This window comes from Pteropus alecto, unplaced genomic scaffold, assembly GCF_000325575.1.
Source record: "Pteropus alecto unplaced genomic scaffold, ASM32557v1 scaffold146, whole genome shotgun sequence".
Classification (NCBI taxonomy): domain Eukaryota; kingdom Metazoa; phylum Chordata; class Mammalia; order Chiroptera; family Pteropodidae; genus Pteropus; species Pteropus alecto.
This window is the reverse complement of record NW_006442107.1, coordinates 28,186,015-28,204,346: the sequence shown is the minus strand read 5'-3', so window position 1 is coordinate 28,204,346 and position 18,332 is coordinate 28,186,015. Positions and strand designations below refer to the sequence as shown.

The following is an 18,332-nucleotide window of genomic DNA, read 5'->3' as shown; positions in this document are numbered from 1 at the left end:
ATATATTTTACCATTACCAAAAAAAAAAAAAAACTTGGCCTTTCTTTTTGGGTTTTTTTAATTAATTATTTCAATTAGTTTCAAGTATATACTAGATTGGTTAGACATCTATATTGTTCATAAAACAATCCCCCCAATTGCTCCCTCCCTCCCCTGACCCTCCACCTAGCCAATGTATTAATGCTAACCGCATTTCCTATGCTGTGTTCCCCATCCCTGCGGCCATCTAACAACTGCTAATTTGTACTTCTTTAACTCTTCACTCCATTCTGCCACCCTCCCTAACCTCCCTCTCCTCTGTCCATCACCAAATTGTACACCATATTTGTGTCTGTTTTTGATTAGTTCTTTTTGTTTTTTAGATTCTGCATATAAGTGAAATCATGTAGTAATTATCTTTCTCTGTCTGACATTGCACTCAGCCATAATAACCTCTAGGTCCATCCATGTCATTGCAAATGGTAGGGTTTCATTTCTTTTAGTGGCTGAGTAATATTCCATTGTATATATGAACTATAATTTCTTTATCCAATCATCTCTTGATAGGCATCTAGATTGCTTCTATATCTTGGCTATTATAAATTGTGCTGAATATTGGGGTACATATATCTTTATGAATTATTGTTTTGGTTTTCTTTGAATAAATACCCAGAAGTGCAATTACTGAGTCAAAAGGCATATCCATTTTTAATTGTTCGAAAAACCTCCAGACTGTTTTCCATAGCAGCTGTACCAATTTGCAATCCCACCACCAATGTGTGAGGGTTCCCTTTTCTCCGCATCCTCACCAATACTTGTTTTTTGATTTATTCATGATAGCCATTCTGACAGGTGTGTATTTTGGTACTTTTTTAATGAATTTTTCCACATCAGGAGCACATGTGCATTCTGTACCCTTTATATTGATAGCTGTGGGCTCTGCAAGTAGACAAAAGAGTTCATTTCTTTATATTTAGTGTATCATTAAAGTATGTGTTGTTTTATCAGGAATGACTCACCAAAATAGAACTATTTAATTCTTTCTGAATGACTTTTCACTTTGAAATTGAGGATTATGCCTTATTTCATAACAAGTGGCCAGTGTGAATGATTCTTGCAATGATGCATCATTTCCCCATCTCAAACAACAGACACTCATTTTTCAAAACACTGGACTTTCACTTCTTCTTTTGAATATACACCACTTATTAAATAGCCATCCCCATTGCTGCCCTGATAACCATTTATGATGGCAATATTATTGCTCTGGGTCAAGTTGCAAAATAGCCAAAGAAACACATTGGTCATCTTTCTCTCAAGTTCTAAAGCATTATGTTATCATGCTTCTAGCTAGGGCTCACTTTTTCTAGAAGAGGCCATAAAGGGAAAATGAATTTTTTATTTGTTTTTGTGGTTGGGATTTTTGGCATGGGCAGTTATAATGACCCATTGTGAATCACCATAATAGCACATAACACATGGAAAATAATTGCTTGAGCTGGCAGGGATATTTTCATGTTTGGCAGCTACTTGAAGGTGCCATGGGGGACATTTGTGGAACAATCAGTTTCTCTTTTGTAATAGTGAAATATGTAAGAGGGTGGGTTTTTTTTATGTTAAATTCTAGATTTATTTTAATTTGGTCCCTCCATCAGTGCGATTGCAAAAAGTGGCTGCTAACCACATTCTCAGGTTTTCATATTATTGAGTCTATCCTTTTTAGCTATTATATTTAAGTAATTCCATACAAGGCTCAATAATGAGTGCAATCTTATACATTGCTAAGAGGACTTTTGGAATGTGGAGAATATCTTTACCATCTAAAGACATGGACTTGGATGTGCATGAATCTGATGTGCAAATGTTATATTATTTTTTATCAACATTTCTCTAATTACTAGTGAGACTGAACATCTTTTCATCTTTGTGGTGGCATATAAATTTATTTTTCTATGAATTTATGTGTCTATTTTCCTGTAACTACCTCTTTACAACCTTAGCCCATTTTTATCAAGTCGGTTGCATTGTTTTCTATTCACTTTTAAGTCCACTTTAAATATTATGGATGTGAACGCTTTTTCTTATATTGTATAGTGTTACAAATATGTTCCCTACTCAAAGACAATATTTTTTTAACTTCATGTCTTTTGTTGAATGAAAGTTTTAAAGTTTTATGCAGTTCTACTTGTCAAACTTTTTTTTAATGGCTTTTAAGTTCATTTCTTTCTCTACCATTTTCCTTTGCATTTCTTTTTTTTTTTTTTTTTTTTTTGCCTTCCATAGGTTTTATAGGTTTTTTTCATAAAATTCTGGTAAATTTCTGTTTTAATTTTTTCACATAGAAATTGAGATTACAAAATATATTCTTCTATATCATTGTAGACATCTTTAAATTTGAAAATATTTTTTATTTTTAATCCTCATTAAAAGTAGGAATCCATTTTTCCCTCGAATGGATGCACCTCATCTAACACCATTAGTAAATAATTAATCACTTCTTTGCTTTGAACTGCCATCTTTGCAATTCAAATACAAATACATACCCAGTTCTATTTCTGGAATTCAAATACATTCAAATACATACCCAGTTCTATTTCTGGAATCTTTATTTTATTTCACTGATTTGTCTATTCTCTCACTAACACCACACTGTTTTCATTATGGTAGCTATGAAGTATATTTGAGACCTGATAGGACATTTCTCTCTTTTTCATTTATTTTTATTTTCTGGCTGTTCTTAGAGCCCCTGCTCTTACTCATCTTCTATCTTTAATTTTCATGTGAATCTCAAATCTATCTAAAGTCCAATGATATGTATTTTGGGGGTAAAAAGTATACAAAAATTATCTAACCTTTAATTGAAAGTTTAATTTAGCTTTATATACATTTCTAAATATAGGTAGGATTTTATAATTCTTTATTTCCTCCCTATTGTCTCAATGTAACATTCTTTCTTTAAAGGTATTTTATCTTCCATTCATGGCAATCTGATTTATGTCTCTTCTTGATAAAATAAAATTCCCTATCAAATGCAAACAATATCTTAATTAAAATATCTAATGATAATCCTGACTTTGTCTTCCTTCACCCCCAGTGATACTTAATTCAGTCCTATCACTTGCTGAAATTATTGCAATATTGCAAGTACCTTGACTGGTTTTCCTTCTCTAGTTTTGTCCACTATAATCTACTCTCTAAACTCCCTTTATAAAGAAATCTGGTTATTTTGAGGCTGCATATAATTTTTATAACAGCATTATTGAGATATAATGAACATATACAATGTACTCATTTAAAATGTACAATTCAATGGCTTTTTGTATTATTCACAGAGCTGTGCAGTCATAACCACATCAATTTTAGAACATTTTTTAGCACCCCAAAGAGAAGCTCCATACATTTTGGTTATCACCCCCCAGTCTTGACATCTTCCTTCTCCTTTACTGCCCTATCCCAGCTCTAGGCAACCACTAATCTACTTTCCGTCTTTATAGATTTGCATATTCTGGACATATAAGTGGAATTATATAATCTATAATCTTTCGTGAATGGCTCCTTTCACTTAGCATGATGTTCTCAAAGGTCATCCATGCTGTAGCATGTTATCAGTATCTCATTCCTTTTTATTGCCAAATAATATTACATTGCATGGATATACCACATTTTACTTACTATGCATTTGTTGCTAGACATTTAGATTGTTTCTACCTTTTGGCGTTTATAAATAATGCTGCTACAGACCTCATATAAACTTTTTGAATTTGTTACATTCCAATAAAAATTCTGTGGAAATTTTTATTACAATTAATTGCATTAAATGTATAGATTAATTTAGGAAATTTTTAGTTTTTATTACAATATTATTTCCATCTAGGAAAATTACTTTCTTTTATAGTTATTTAGGCCTTGTTTATTTCCTGCCACAAAGTTATTTAGTTCTCTTCATAAAATTCTGGTGCATTTCTTTTTGTATTTATTTCTACTTATTTTATAATGTTTTGCTATTTTGAATGGGATTTTCAAATTAAAATTTCTATTTGGTGATGGCACAGAAAAAAAATGAGCACAAAGGAAAAGCTTAGAAATTATACAGGACAGAATTCTAGGGCAGGGCAGTCACAGCTATTATCTTCCTCCCCAGGATGCCTAGAAAAATGAGAATGGGAAAATTATTTTATGGATTGAGAGAATTTCAATTGCTCCCTAATGTCATCAGACCTTGATGATTTCCTGTCAAAAGTTTTCTTCTGAGACATCGCGAGAGGAGGTTAGCAATCATAGTAGGGCATTTATGTTATTTGCCCCAGCATTGAGGGTGCCACATCAATGATAGAACTGCCACATCTTATTACTGCCTATATTTTAGAATGTGACTAAATGCATCCCTTCCATTGTTCTCTTCCAGAATTTCCAATGAACACTCCCCCAAACTCCAGATTCGTAGTCATAGTTACCTGAGGGCAGTCAGTGAAGTCTCCATCAACCGAAGCCTGGACAGCCTTGACCCTGCAGGCCTGCTCACATCACCAAAGTTCCGCTCCAGGAATGAGAGCTACATGAGAGCCATGAGCACCATCAGCCAGGTGAGTACTGTGGCTGTAGGCCATTAACTGCACAAGGGTTAGTGGATACTGAGAGGGCAGTCACTCCCCAAGAGACCACTGCTAGATTAAGTAGGTGGTCTGATCTGAGAGCTACTAGCATTCTGTCCCAGGTAGCATCTAATATCAACAGTATACCAGCAGGGCAGGAGTCCTCTGCAGATGGATAAAGCACTTTGGGAGACTCCTTGGAAATTCATTAGTCAACACCAGCAAATTTGTCAATAAGAAGTTAATGGATGAAACTTTAGTGTAAAAATGCTTGAAGGATAGATGGACAGGGTGGACATCACTGGCAAAACAAAGGCAGCAACTAATCATAAAAGAACAAGTATGAAGCAGGTCACCAAGACAGGCACCCAAGCACAGAAACGAGATAAAATCGATTTACCTCAACTGGGTCCTAGGTGAATGTTGTTTCTTAGTAATGAGGCAGAAGCCTACTTCTAAGAACTGGTACTCAGGACTGGGGATGAAGATTCAATAAAAGTGACTTATTCAGCTAATGCTTTCTGAGTCTCTCCCATCGAAGGTCTCAGAGAGTGTGGGGAGGGGCATACTGCCTAAGCTCAGAGGCAGTGAGAACCTGGGACTCTTGGAGGACCTGACCCTGCAGCTCTCAGGGACCACCAGAAAAGCAGAAGTGCTTCAGAAGCTTCCCATGGGAGAATAAAAAGAAGGTATTTTTTTAATGATGTTTAGGAACTCAATTTAAATTTATATCACAATTTAAAAAATAAGTACTATTAATTCAGCTAATATTTATTGCAGAAAGCACTAGGCCAGATTACGCAAGTTATTCAGTGATGAATAATACATAACTCCTGCCCCTCAAAAGCTTTCAGTCTAATGGAAAGCGTATAAAAAACATAAAAGTGCTGTTATGAACATTATTTACTTGCACACCACAAAAACACTCTGAGGTAAGCACGGCAAGAATTAACAATAATATTTACCTTTACTGGGTCAGACTGTGCCAACTGCTTTATATTTTTAAAATATAAGTCCTTATAAACACCCTGCACAATATGTAAGTACCCAGATGTTAAATGAGATTATCTTTGTGGTCATGAAGTTGTCGAGAAGATTCTGAAGCTAAGGAGAAAAAATATTAATTACTCAGATTCTAAAGAGAGAGCTTCTAGGCATGGAGTCTAGGAATCTGCATTTTTAACAAATAGTCCAAGTAATTCTAATAAAGTAGTATTTTATCTTATCTTTGAAAAATGCTAGCCTAAAACATATACAAGGAATAGCAAATGCTCTAGTTCCGTTGGAGCTTAGGAGACTTGTATAGGCAAAAATGGGAAATCTATTCTAAATTTTGTTCTAGAGACATTTTTATACAAATAGTCTTGTGTGCTAGGCCCAGTGGAATGGACTTTATTCATTAGGAATGGGATTGATTAAAGATTAATTAAAACTTCAACTTTTAAGCAAGCAAGAGATATGATAGGAACTTTGATGCAGGATAATTAATCTGGCAGAAAAATATAGGAAATGTTGGAGACAATGAGAAGCTAGAGACAGAGAAGCTAGTTTGAAAACATTGTGATTATCAAGGTGAATTAATGCTACTGGTGGTTCTGTAGCCGATGGTGGTGGTTGTAGGGGTGTGAGTGGGGGTGATGGTGGTGATGGTGGTGGAGATGATGGTGAAGGTGGAGATGGTGGGAGTAGTAGTGGAGACATGATGATGGAGATGATGGAGATGGTGATAATGGTGATGGTGATGGTGGTGATGGTGGTATAGTATAGTGATGGTACAGTGTGATAGTGGTATACATAAAACAAAGGATAAATTCGAGCAAAAAATGATGAAATCACAGGCTAAGCACTGAAGCGTCTTTGATTTGTGAGAGTGAGACCCTAAAATAGGACTACTGCTCTCACTTTGTCCCTGCCATTAAAATAGAGCTTCCTGCTTTTCATGGATTTTTGAAGAGCAAAGGTAGGGACCACAATAAAGTTCCAAGAGCAGGGCAGGGTGGGAATCAAGGAAAGCTGGCATGTGGAATTTCAACACTTAGTCACTGCATTTTTTTTTTTTACCTATTTGTGCTAGCTAATCCTGTTCAGTGATACTCACAAACCCAACTCTCAGAGAAATATTTGGTGCCTCATTTTGTGAAATTTGAGCTTATTTTGTCTTTACTTTTTTTTTTTTTAACAATGAACAATATAATATTTAAGCTTACCTTCATTTTGGACAGCCTCATGGTCACACAGTCTTCTGGAATTCTAAAATCATCTGTAAGTCCAGCTGTCATATAAACAGAATACATTTGGGAGTAACAATTTTTTGTTGGAAAAATGTTTACAAATATTCAGTGCTTTTAGAATTTTACATGTTTAAAACAGAACATGTCACTTCCCCCATCAGGACATTGCACCTACGTGGCTACCTGCTTTTAGTCCCTATGTCACAGGTATGACCTTCCTTGAGACAATATCACTTTCTAATGACAGTTTAATAAGATTTCAATAAATCACCAAAGAAGCACATGTGGGCCTTGATACTATGGCAGGTCAAGCTCTGCAATTCAATGGTATAATCATTTTGCCTTAAGTAAAATACAGAAAGAATAGCCATCCTAAATGGATTCCTGATGATACATCATTTTTCTAGTTCCATATTCAATTTTCAGGTAACATAATATCTTTAATGATTATTTCAAACTTTCAACCGCAGTCCCAACATTGTCATTATTCAAAAGAGAGTAGTTTCTTTTTCAAAGCAATACTACTATACACCCTAGACTTTTCAAAAGTGGTTGGCTTTTATGCTATTGGCAATATTCTCTTATAGATCACTAGTAGCAGCTCTAATAGTATAGAATTTAAGTGCATTATATCCCATTTCGTTTTAAAACCTGATGTGTATATTATTTGTAAAAATCTCCTAGAAAGATTAAAGTAAAATATGGTAAGCTAAGAAATTGGTCTAAAATAACTAAGTTGTTTCTGACATTCATACCTCACAGAAATAAAATATCCCTAAAAACAGACTTTGCTTGAGAGAAAAATTGAACATCTTTTCATATGGTTATTCCTTTTCTATATTTTTACTATGTATATAGCTAATTTTAAAAATGGAGGGGTTTTAGAGAAAATCTTGAGAAGAAAAAATTTTAGAAAGTCACATATTTTTAAAAAATATTTGGTAAAATAATTGTCACCCCCAAATTAACTTAATTTATGTCTTAATTTATTTCAAGTTCGAATCTTAAATATCTTCTGGAAAGGTAAACTAGAAGCCTGCAAACATATTTTGTCTGTCAACATGTTGAATGCTCATATTTTAAAATTAAATGTAATTAGGCAATTCTTGTGCTTAGTGGTAATAACAGCAGTTTAGCTGTGTTTTTTAACCTAGACCATTCCTTCATTTTATGTATACAAAGAAATGGAAGCCCCGATGAATTGTCTATGGCACACAGCTAGTCAGTGATAGAATCTGAAAAACCCAAGTATTCTGACTCTAACTGGTAAGTTTCTTCAATGCTTGGTAGTATTGGACATTGGCAGCAATAATATTGCTAATAATAGTAGTCATAATAATGGAAATTATAACAATGAAATAGTTGCAATGTATTGCTTATCAGATATATGCTAGAAGCTTTGCATAGTATGTCATTAATTTCATATCAACTGTAAGAAAGATCGTTTTTTAATTTTTGAACTCAATCTCAGAGAGTTGGAGTTATTTGTCTCATTCTTCCCACTATACTATCTCATAAAATCATATCCACTATTTGTGGAGTGCCTACCATATGCCTGGAAATACAGTATGCATTTGTATATATTATTTTATTTTATCCTTAAAGCATCCCTATGGGGTAGATATTTTAACCACTTTACAATTGAGGAAAGTGAGGGTCGAAGAATTCAAGAAAATTGTCCATGATATAGTAGAAAGAACACTAAACTACTCCTCCTTCTCAATATAAATTCAAGTGAATTTAAAATCTAAGCAATAACACAAAGTAACAAAAAATATTAAAACAAAATTTAGGAGAATATGTGTATAATATTGTGGTGAAAATTATAACTTTTCATAAAACAAGAATTCCAGAAAACATAAAAGATTAACATCTATTCTAACTAAAAATTAAGTATCGCTATGTGTCAAAGACATCATAAAATTAACATACAATAGATGGCGAGAATATTTAAGCACATCGAGAAAAAAAAGTTAATGTTCTGGTTGCCTAAAATGTTCCTACAAATTTGTATGAAAAGATAGACAATCCAAAAGAATTTGAGGCAAAGCTCATGAACTAGAGAAAAAGATATACAAGGCCAATAAGTATAGGAAAAGGGGCTCGTATACTCTAGGAAGCTCATAAAGGGAAATCAAAACAGCAGAATATAACTTTTGATCTATCAGAGTGGCAAAAATTGCTTATATCCAGTTCTGGTGACCATATTGAGAAAAAAAAACTCTAGCTTACTTGTTGTTTGGAATGAATTGCTACAATTGTTTTAGAAAATAAGTTGGTAAAATCCAGAAAAAGGTAAATATTTGTTGGCATAAGAATCCCACTTTTGGAACTCTCTAATACAGAAATAAAAGCAGTATGTAAAGATAAATGTACAAGAACGTTTATCAAAGCATGGTCTCCAAGGACATCCTGAATCCTCATCAACAAAGGAGTGGTTAAATAAATATGGTATAATCATACTATACAGTATTATGGTAGTAGTAACTTAGTGTCCGAATCTCCCTGAGTCTCTATTCACGGACAACATTTATAACAAAATGAGGTGACAAGATATCCTTATGATCTCAAATTATGAGTAGATGGGAACAAACCACCAGTAGCCATAAGCTTGCATTATACCTACATCTGTGTAGGAGAATATACGGGTAGACAATGATTTTCATGATGATCTGAGCATAGCAGAACAAAACATACAGGAGATACTTATTGGAAACTTTGGCGGGAGGAGCTATTTGAGAAGAGCAGCTGAAACTGGGAAGGAATTTGCCTTGTCTAATAGGTAAATTCAGAGAGCCTGCAGTGGAGTCAGAAAAGTCAGAAGCAATCTGAGCGCTATGGACACTGGAAATCACCCAATCATAGCTCCTTCCAGGACAGGGCATAGTACTGAGAAGAAACAGTTGGTAGTGGAATCGACTACAAACAAGATAGAGACAATAGCAAAGAAGAAAAGAGAAGTCCAGGTAGAAGGTGAGGATGGGAGCAAGAGAACCAGGAAATCTCAGAATGCAACACTGTGCAAAAGCAATAGAAAAGGAAGCCCTGTGAATTTAGGGTGCAAATCCTGAATGCATCACCGTCTCAAGGTCAGAAAAACTAATTTTACAGAATAATGAGCAACAGAAAATACCCACTTTAAATCACATTCCAAGTTACTATATGAGGAAAAGAGACTGAGGTTCGGAATAACATTGCTAAGAAATTAAAGCATTATAGAAAGACATACCCACAAAATAGATCAAAACTGTAACAAACTATTTTAAAATAAACTCAGGAACATTAAGAAAAATATATAAAACAAGAAAGAAAAATGTATCTGATTTTTAAAAACTTAAAAATGATGTCACAGAACTCAAGGAAGTATTAGAAGTAAAAGAAAAATCATTTCAGAAAAGAAGATCGGACTAGAAGGAATACAGGACTCAATGAATGAGACATTTCATACACTAAGAAAAATAGAATCTAAAGCGGAGTCTTTTTTTAAATCAAAAAGAAACAAGGTAAGAAAGATTAAAGAAAAATTGATAAATATTTAACACACAGGTAAAATCTCTGATAAAGAAAATCAAAGCAAAAGACCAGAACAAATAATAATAACAATAATTAAAGAATACTTTCCTGAAATAAAAAGATGATTCTAATTTACATGTTGAAAGAGCGGACCTTGTATCTGAGAAATTGACCCAAAATAATCAACACTAAGATATAGTCTAGTAAAATTACAGAATTTTCAAGAATTAAAAAAAAAAACTTTAGAATTCTAGACAAAAAGAGCAAGTGAGTTTAAAAAGAACAAAAAATAAATTAACATCAGACTTTTTAACAATAATAGTTTATGCCAAAAGAAAATTGAGTAATATGTTATTATGCTCAAGAGAAAAAATGTGAACCAAAGATTTTATACCCAGAAAATCTGACTTTTAAGTTTAAAACTCATGGGCAAATCATTATACACATGGAAGAATGCAGAGAAAATTGTTTCCATGAGCCTTTTCTGAGGAGTCTACTAGACCATGAGCTTTAGTCAACCTAAATGACCGGATGTTTCTGGACTCTCAGTTCTATTCCATTGGCCTGTATATCTGTCCTTGTGTCAGTGCCATACTTTAAATTATTGTAGCTTTTGAAGTTGGGAAGTGTGAGTTCTCCAGGTTTGTTTTTTATCAATATTGTTTTGGAAATTCAGATTTTAATTAATATCTTAAATTAGTTTCTTAGAACTTTAAAGTAAATCTTGTATTAGATCTTAAATTAGTATTTCGATATATATTTCTTCATGTTTCTTGTGGAATTCTTTGCACTTCTTGGATTCCAACATCTGATGGATAGGAGCTCCATAAAGAAAAGAGAAAACAGAAGGTAGGAAATCACTAATGAAATAATTCAAGAAACGGTCCCAGAACTGAAAGACATAATTTTGCAAATTTTTGGAGGACCACTCCAGCACTCAGCATAATGAGCAGAGAAAGATCCACACAGAGAACATCACCGTGAAATGTTAAATTATTAGGACAAGAAGATCCCAAAAGCTTTCAGAAGGGCTTGGGAAAAACCAACTCACATGGAAAGGCACAGCAATGCGAAAGGCATTCAATTTCTCAACCTCTAGCATACATGGAGGTTGACAGATAAGGAACGAAGCCTGAAAATATCTAAAAGGAGAAGGGATGCAGGCTTAATTCCCAGATGCAAGCACACTTAACAATGGAGATGAGATACAGACATTTCCACTGATGTAAGATGTGGTCCACCACAAGGAGGAAATAAAACATGGAAGAGGAAACAGGGACTAGATAATGAAGGGCACCACCAGAATGATGGGAAAGGGAAATCTCAGGACAGCGATGGGCTTGGCAGCCATATATTGTGAAAGGAAGACAGAAGGCTCCAAGAGTAATGCTCCAAGAGTAATGCTCCAAGGGCAGGAGGGAAACAAAGAGGTTATCAAAGGCCTGTGAACATATCTAGAGATTTACATAAACAAGTGTTTGGAAAAATATATGCAAATACCATAAGACCCAGATGGAAAAATTGAATGTGGTTGCCTCTGGGCAGTGAGGGTCAGGAGCATGCTCTTTTTCTTTATAAGCCATCTAGAACTATTTGACTTATATTTGTGTATAAGTTTGATAAAGAATAATCGTTTATATGAAAAAAGTAGCATCAAGCATTAAAAATATAGTTATTGGTAAACTGACTAAATGAGGGCTAAAGTGGGAGAGAACATATAGGCTATGTGCTCTGATAATATAAACATAGTACAGCTATTTTAAGATGAGGAAAGAATGAAACAAGCATACACACCCCTACCCCCCCAAAAAGGAATTGTTAACTGTTTTCGGTAATGATATGGGCAGTGGTAGTATTAATATGTTATCCTGAGGCATTGTGCATATATTGTAGAATAAAGCAAATGAATAATTGTAAGATATCCCAATTCTATCATCTTCTGTGGGCTTGAGAACCAGAATTTTTAGTACAGAATAAAGATAGTATATGTATGATGGAGAAGAGATTGCATAAAAACTCCAGTATGAATTTGAATTGGATGGATGCATAACCTAATTCTGAATTTGAAGAACCAGAATTTTTAGTACAGAATAAAGATAGTATATGTATGATGGAGAAGAGATTGCATAAAAACTCCAGTATGAATTTGAATTGGATGGATGCATAACCTAATTCTGTACACAGAAAAGGCCTAAAATGACAACCCAAGTAGCAATGACAGCAAAGCTTCCTAGTACCCATATTGTGTTCTTGGGATACTAATTCCCACTAGTAGAAAAAAGGGATTTGGAGAAAAAATACTGATTCTTGGATTGGGAAGGAATGGTATGAGTTTGAAATACTTTGTCATACCAGATATTAAGGAAACTATCCAAGACTACTGTCTTCATGTCAAAAAGACTCTGGAGCCAACTAAAGAGTTTCCCACTGGCCGAAGCAGAGACAAATTTGAGTTCACTAAAAATAATAAATGAATTAGATTTAAAACCAAAAAATATTTTTAAATATATGAGCTTATTTTGATATTTAAAAAAAATAACTGATCACCTTTGATAAATAAGAGGAAACAAATTTATTATCCTGAAAATTAGTAAATAAAAGGGAGAAAAATCCTTTGTCCTATTGTTCCTATATGAACTAAACCATTGAGTAACCAAATAATAGGAGAGGAAGCATTTCATTATAAAACTATTCAATGAGCATTTAATCTCTGACAGAGGTAAAGGCAGCCTATTCAATAAATGGTTTTGGGAAAACTGGACAGATGCATGCAAAAAAGAGAAACTGGACCACTTACATATAAGAATAAACTCAAAATTCATTGAAGACTTAAATGTAAGACCTGAAACCATAAAAACCAAAAACTCTAGAAAAAAAATATAAGCAGTAAACTCTCTGACATTGCTCTTAGTAATATTTTTACTGATATATCTCCTCAGGCAAAGTAAGCAAAATAAAAAAATAAATGGGACTACATCAAACTAAAAAGGTTTTGCACAGCAAAGGAAACTATTGACAAGATGAAAAGATGACCTACTGAATGGGAGAAAATATTTGCCTATGATATATCTGATAAGGAGTTAATATCCAAAGTTTACAAAGAACGCATACAAATCAACACCAAAAATACAAACAATCCGATTAAAAAATGGGCAGATGGCCTGAATAGGCATTTCTCTAAAAAAGATGTACAGATGGCCAATCGACATATGAAAAGATGCTCCAGATCACTAATCATCAAATGCAAATTAAAACCACAATGAGATATCTCACCTCTCACCTGTCAGAATGACTATTATTAATAAATCGAAAAACAGCAAGTGTTGGTGAGGATATGGAGAATAGGAAACCCTGGTGCATTATTGGTGGGATTGCAAACTGGTACAGCCACTATGGAAAACGGTTTGGAGGTTCTTCAAAAAATTAAAAATAGAATTACTTTATGACCCAGCCATTCCATTTCTAAATATTTATAAAACCAAAACACGAATTCAAAAAGATATATGCACCCCTATGTTCACTGCAGTGCTATTTACAATAGCCGAGATATGGAAGCAACCTAAGTGCCAACCAATAGAGTATTGGATCAAGAAGTGGTACATATATACAATGAAATATTTTTAAAAATAAAATCTTACCATTTGCAATGACAAAGAAGTACCTAGAGCATATTATGCTAAGTAAAATAAGTCAGACAGAGAAAGACCAATATCGTATGGTTTCACTATATGTGGAATCTAAAGAACAAAATAAATGAACAAAGGAAATAAAAACAGATTCATAGATACAGAGAACAAACTGGGGATTGCCAGATGGGAGGGAGGTTGGTGGGGCTGGGTGAAAAAGGTGAAGGGATTAAGAAGTACAAATTAGTAGTTATAAAAATAGTCATAGAGATGCGAAGTACAGCACAGGGAATATAGTCAATAATATTGTAATAACTATGTACAGTGCCAGGTGGGTACTAGACTAATCGGGGGATTACTTCATAAATTATATAAATATCTAACCACTAGGTTGTACACCTGAAACTAATATAAAAGAATACTGAATGTCAACTCTAATTGAAAAATGGAAATTAAAATAATAAAAAATAAAACAAACAAAAAACACTATTCCAACGAGTAATTGTAAAAGTTGATGGAATTAGAATATCACCATTTTGCAATGCTCCCCCACCCCGCCACCGCGCGTCAATGAATTAATGGATCTGGGCATTAGAGCACAAATAAGAAAAGAGACTACCCAAACATGATGTGCCTCTAGTCTTACCAAGGGGATTGAACCTGATCAACCCTCTAGCTCTAGCTTATAATTTTCAGAAAATACAAAAGAAACATGCTACACCTCACCATGAGTATGAAATCAGCAAATCTAGACTATCAGAAGCTCTACAGCTAAAACGACTTAGGTGCTTCAATAGATGTATTATAATTTTAAAAAATAGAGGAGGAAAACCTGTATATTAAAAGTGAATTAAAAGATATATCAAAAATTTCAAATGGGTAGAACTAAACTAGAGTCCAGGGATGTACATTTAGGTGAACCTCACCATGAGTATGAAATCAGCAAATCTAGACTATCAGAAGCTCTACAGCTAAAACGACCTAGGTGCGTCAATAGATGTATTATAATTTTAAAAAATAGAGGAGGAAAACCTGTATTTTAAAAGTGAATTAAAAGATATATCAAAAATTTTAAATGGGTAGAACTAAACTAGAGTCCAGGGATGTACATTTGGGTGAATAAATAAATAAATACATACATACATACATAGAAGTGAATGTACTAAAACTCAGAGTACAAGTTCTTTTTGGAGGGAGGATGGGGGTTGTGGTTAGGATGGGGCATATGGAGGAGCTGCTAGAGTGCCTGAAAAAGTTCTGTTTCTTGATCTGGGTAGTGCCTACAAAGGTGTCTGCCTTATTACAATTTGTTGAGTTACATATTAGTGCTGTGTGGTTTTACTTTATGATTCAATTTTTATGAAAAATAGGTGAGAGGACACATATGCCCTCTGAAAAGATAATTATCCAAGTTTAATAGCTGTTACCTTGACAGGGATAAATGTTTTACTATTTGTGATGTCTGGGATGTTGATTAAAAAGGAAAAATCTAATAATACATATACGTGCATGTATACGTATATACACATGCAAACGTACATACATAGTTTGTTTTGATTTTTACTTTAAAATCAATTCAAACTTACAAAAGAGTTGTATATAAAATAAAAAACCTCCTGTACATCTTTGACCTAGATTCATATTCATTGATTATTAAGATTTTGGCTCATTTGCCCTCTCGTGCTCTCCGTCTCCCTCCTTCCTTCTCTCTCTCTCAACTGCAAATACCATGTCTCTTTACCTCTAAATACATCTCCAAGATTTCTTTAAAAACAAGGCTCTAGATAACATATATGCAAACTTTTTACATGAATATATGTAATTATTAGCCTTGAAAATGTGCAGAGATTATATCAGATTAAAATATGTGAAAATACTATTTTAAACTATAAAGAGTTATTATTAAGAAACCCACCTCTTTTCCACTTAATATGCTTTAAGGAAATTAGTCACTTTTACCTGAAGTTTAAAGAACTTACTTAGCTCATTATTCGAGTGCATCTTCAGATAATACAAAATGAGGAGATGGTCAAAAATTGTGATAGTTTTCAATATGTATTCTCAACTTAATTGTAGATTAATCTGTTAAATTCTCAATTAGTCACGAATTTGATATTAGGGAAATTAGACATATGAAGTTCTGAAATGTAACAGAAATTTGAAAAATGCTCCCACATCTCTACAAAGTGAGAAATTGGAGGACCTGGGTTGGCTTACTTATTTATGTATGTATTTATTTATTTAGGTGGTACTCAAACCCAATGGAAGTTATATACAGAGGGATATAAATAAATAAAAACTGATTCCTCAGAAAAGTCCTCATTTGGAAGATTTTTAAGTGCATTTATAAACAATTTGTGGACCATATCGGTATTTCTAAAAAAAAGAGTGAAATCTGTAGGTAGTAGGTAGATAGTCTTAAAATCTCGATAGTGCTTTTCAGGATTTTGACATATCTGGGTTTGGTCTATTTTTGTGCAGAATATTTTCTTGTCAGAAAATATTGGGCCTGTTTTTATACTATGCACTAAATTAAGCTTCAGTCTACACTGAAATTATTTGACAAACTAGTTACTTCCAAAGGCACAATGAAAACACTGTTTTCTAAAATGTTTATGCTAAAAACGGTTCCACTGAAATACACGAACTCTGACCACGGCCCAATTAGATTGTTCCCGAGGTTTGCGTTTATAAGTAAGAAAAATTAGCACCTTGGTGTGCACTGGAATAAGACTTCCCAGCCCCACACTTTCTTGCATACTGAAAATAAAGCTTTTTATTTGGAATTTAATTGACTATTTGGGAGTATTAACTAGATGCCATCCAATTACCGTCTGTAAAGTAGAGGAAATAAAATGCACTGGAGCTTAATGTCATCGGATACTGCTTTCTTCTGAGAGGGTTGAAATTTGGGGATGCTTGAAGGGAGAGGTCGCCTTTCCACGGGACAGAGGAGTGCGCGGTGTGACAATGCCCTGTCTCTACCCTCAGGTGAGCGAGATGGAAGTGAACGGGCAGTTCGAGTCCGTGTGTGAATCCGTGTTCAGCGAGCTGGAGTCGCAGGCGGTGGAAGCCCTGGACCTGCCCATGCCCGGCTGCTTCCGCATGCGGAGCCACAGCTACGTGCGGGCCATAGAGAAAGGCTGCTCCCAGGACGACGAGTGCGTGTCCCTGAGGTCCTCCTCCCCGCCGCGCACCACCACCACCGTGAGGACCATTCAGAGCAGCACGGGTGAGTGAGCAGAGCAATGTCCCCCGGTCCCCGGTGACAGTGCACCACCAGAAACCTGGCCTCTGCGCCTGGGCTACAGCATAGCCGTCCTATAAGACTGTGCGCTGTGCCCTTGCAGTAATCACACGTAGTCACCAGTAACAAAATACTACCTATGCCTTGGAGAGCGGGGCTTTGCTTCCCTGCTTGCCTCTTTCCTCAGTCTCTGACCACATTCAACACCCCCTGATCTCTCCATCACCATCTCTGGTTTCAACAGAGGAAATTGCCACTACAGGACCAGGAGGGACAGCACAGGAAACAGGTCTTCCCAAGATCCCCACACAGCATTCGAGGAGCTAGCAAAGTCATCCCAACCAACTCCTACTCTCCACAATCAGGCTTTGACTTTTAGGAGGGAGACCCCCTAAATGAATTACGCACACTGATTGTAAAGCATCACAGCGGTGGGATGCTTATTTAAACCCAAGATATGCACAAAATGACTATCCCAAAAGACCTGAAATATCACTGTGAGAAAATAAGGAAGAAATCAATGATCCAGTAATATTGATTGAACATGTTTTTTCATTATAATAGAAAGCAAATTTACATTATTTTAAATTTTTCTGTCATGTATAGAGCATCTCCTTTTCCCTCTAAACTGAATTTAGGTTGATGCTGTTAAACTGTATTTTTAACAGTAGATTTTAGGCAGGGAGGCACAGAAGAGCTTAAGTGGTTCCATGACACCGGAACTTGCAGAGGAATGTAACCATGAGTTATGTACAATGATGTGTGTTGTTTTTTTTATATTTATAACATTTGGGTCCAAGAAGAAAATCCCTTCCCCCTTAACAAGGCTTAACTTTATGATTGAATTCAACACAACTCCAATACGGACTAGTTCTACCTAGAGTCAAGATAAATAATAATGAATAAATTAGAAGGAAAAACTTGTGCCAGAATATCGTTTTATTCAATTTTTCATTCTAGGTGTAGCAAATGTCAGTAACTATCATTCAGCCTAGAACTTTTGCAGGCTCGAAAATTAATAGGTCTTCAAACCTGAGTTAAAATTCTACTAATCAGAGATACAAGGTTGAACTTGTAAAAACCATTAGAGGCTAAACGAAAGGAGTTTATTATTGACCAATGCAAACAGAGACCAGGATTAGGG

General features: G+C 34.7%; 2 protein-coding genes across 19 annotated transcripts in view; one reads left to right on the top strand and one right to left on the bottom strand.

Annotated features, from left to right (window-relative positions):
- DLGAP1 (DLG associated protein 1) overlaps window positions 1-18,332 on the top strand; it is a 798,454-nt gene that overhangs the window by 620,555 nt on the left and 159,567 nt on the right. For all 15 annotated transcript variants that reach the window (XM_025038576.1, XM_025038573.1, XM_025038572.1 and 12 more), the window contains 2 exons: window positions 4,385-4,562; window positions 16,933-17,173. In XM_025038576.1, coding sequence (XP_024894344.1) covers window positions 4,385-4,562; window positions 16,933-17,173 — 419 coding nt within the window. The remainder of the gene's footprint in view (window positions 1-4,384; window positions 4,563-16,932; window positions 17,174-18,332) is intronic.
- The window catches only part of LOC107196272, a 126,133-nt gene that overhangs the window by 14,859 nt on the left and 92,942 nt on the right, over window positions 1-18,332 (bottom strand). Inside the window, exons 7-9 of one of the 4 annotated variants that reach the window (XR_001517666.2) lie at window positions 6,779-6,843; window positions 5,537-5,675; window positions 4,436-4,531 (exon numbers count right to left, since the gene is read on the bottom strand). Coding sequence is in view for 1 of the 4 variants with exons in the window: in XM_015595681.2 (XP_015451167.1) it covers window positions 6,779-6,843 (65 nt within the window). In the remaining 3 variants the exon portion in view is untranslated. Of the gene's footprint in view, window positions 1-4,435; window positions 4,532-5,536; window positions 5,676-6,778; window positions 6,844-18,332 lie in introns of those variants that run through there. The other 3 variants (XR_001517667.2, XR_003042571.1, XM_015595681.2) reach the window with 3 other exon arrangements.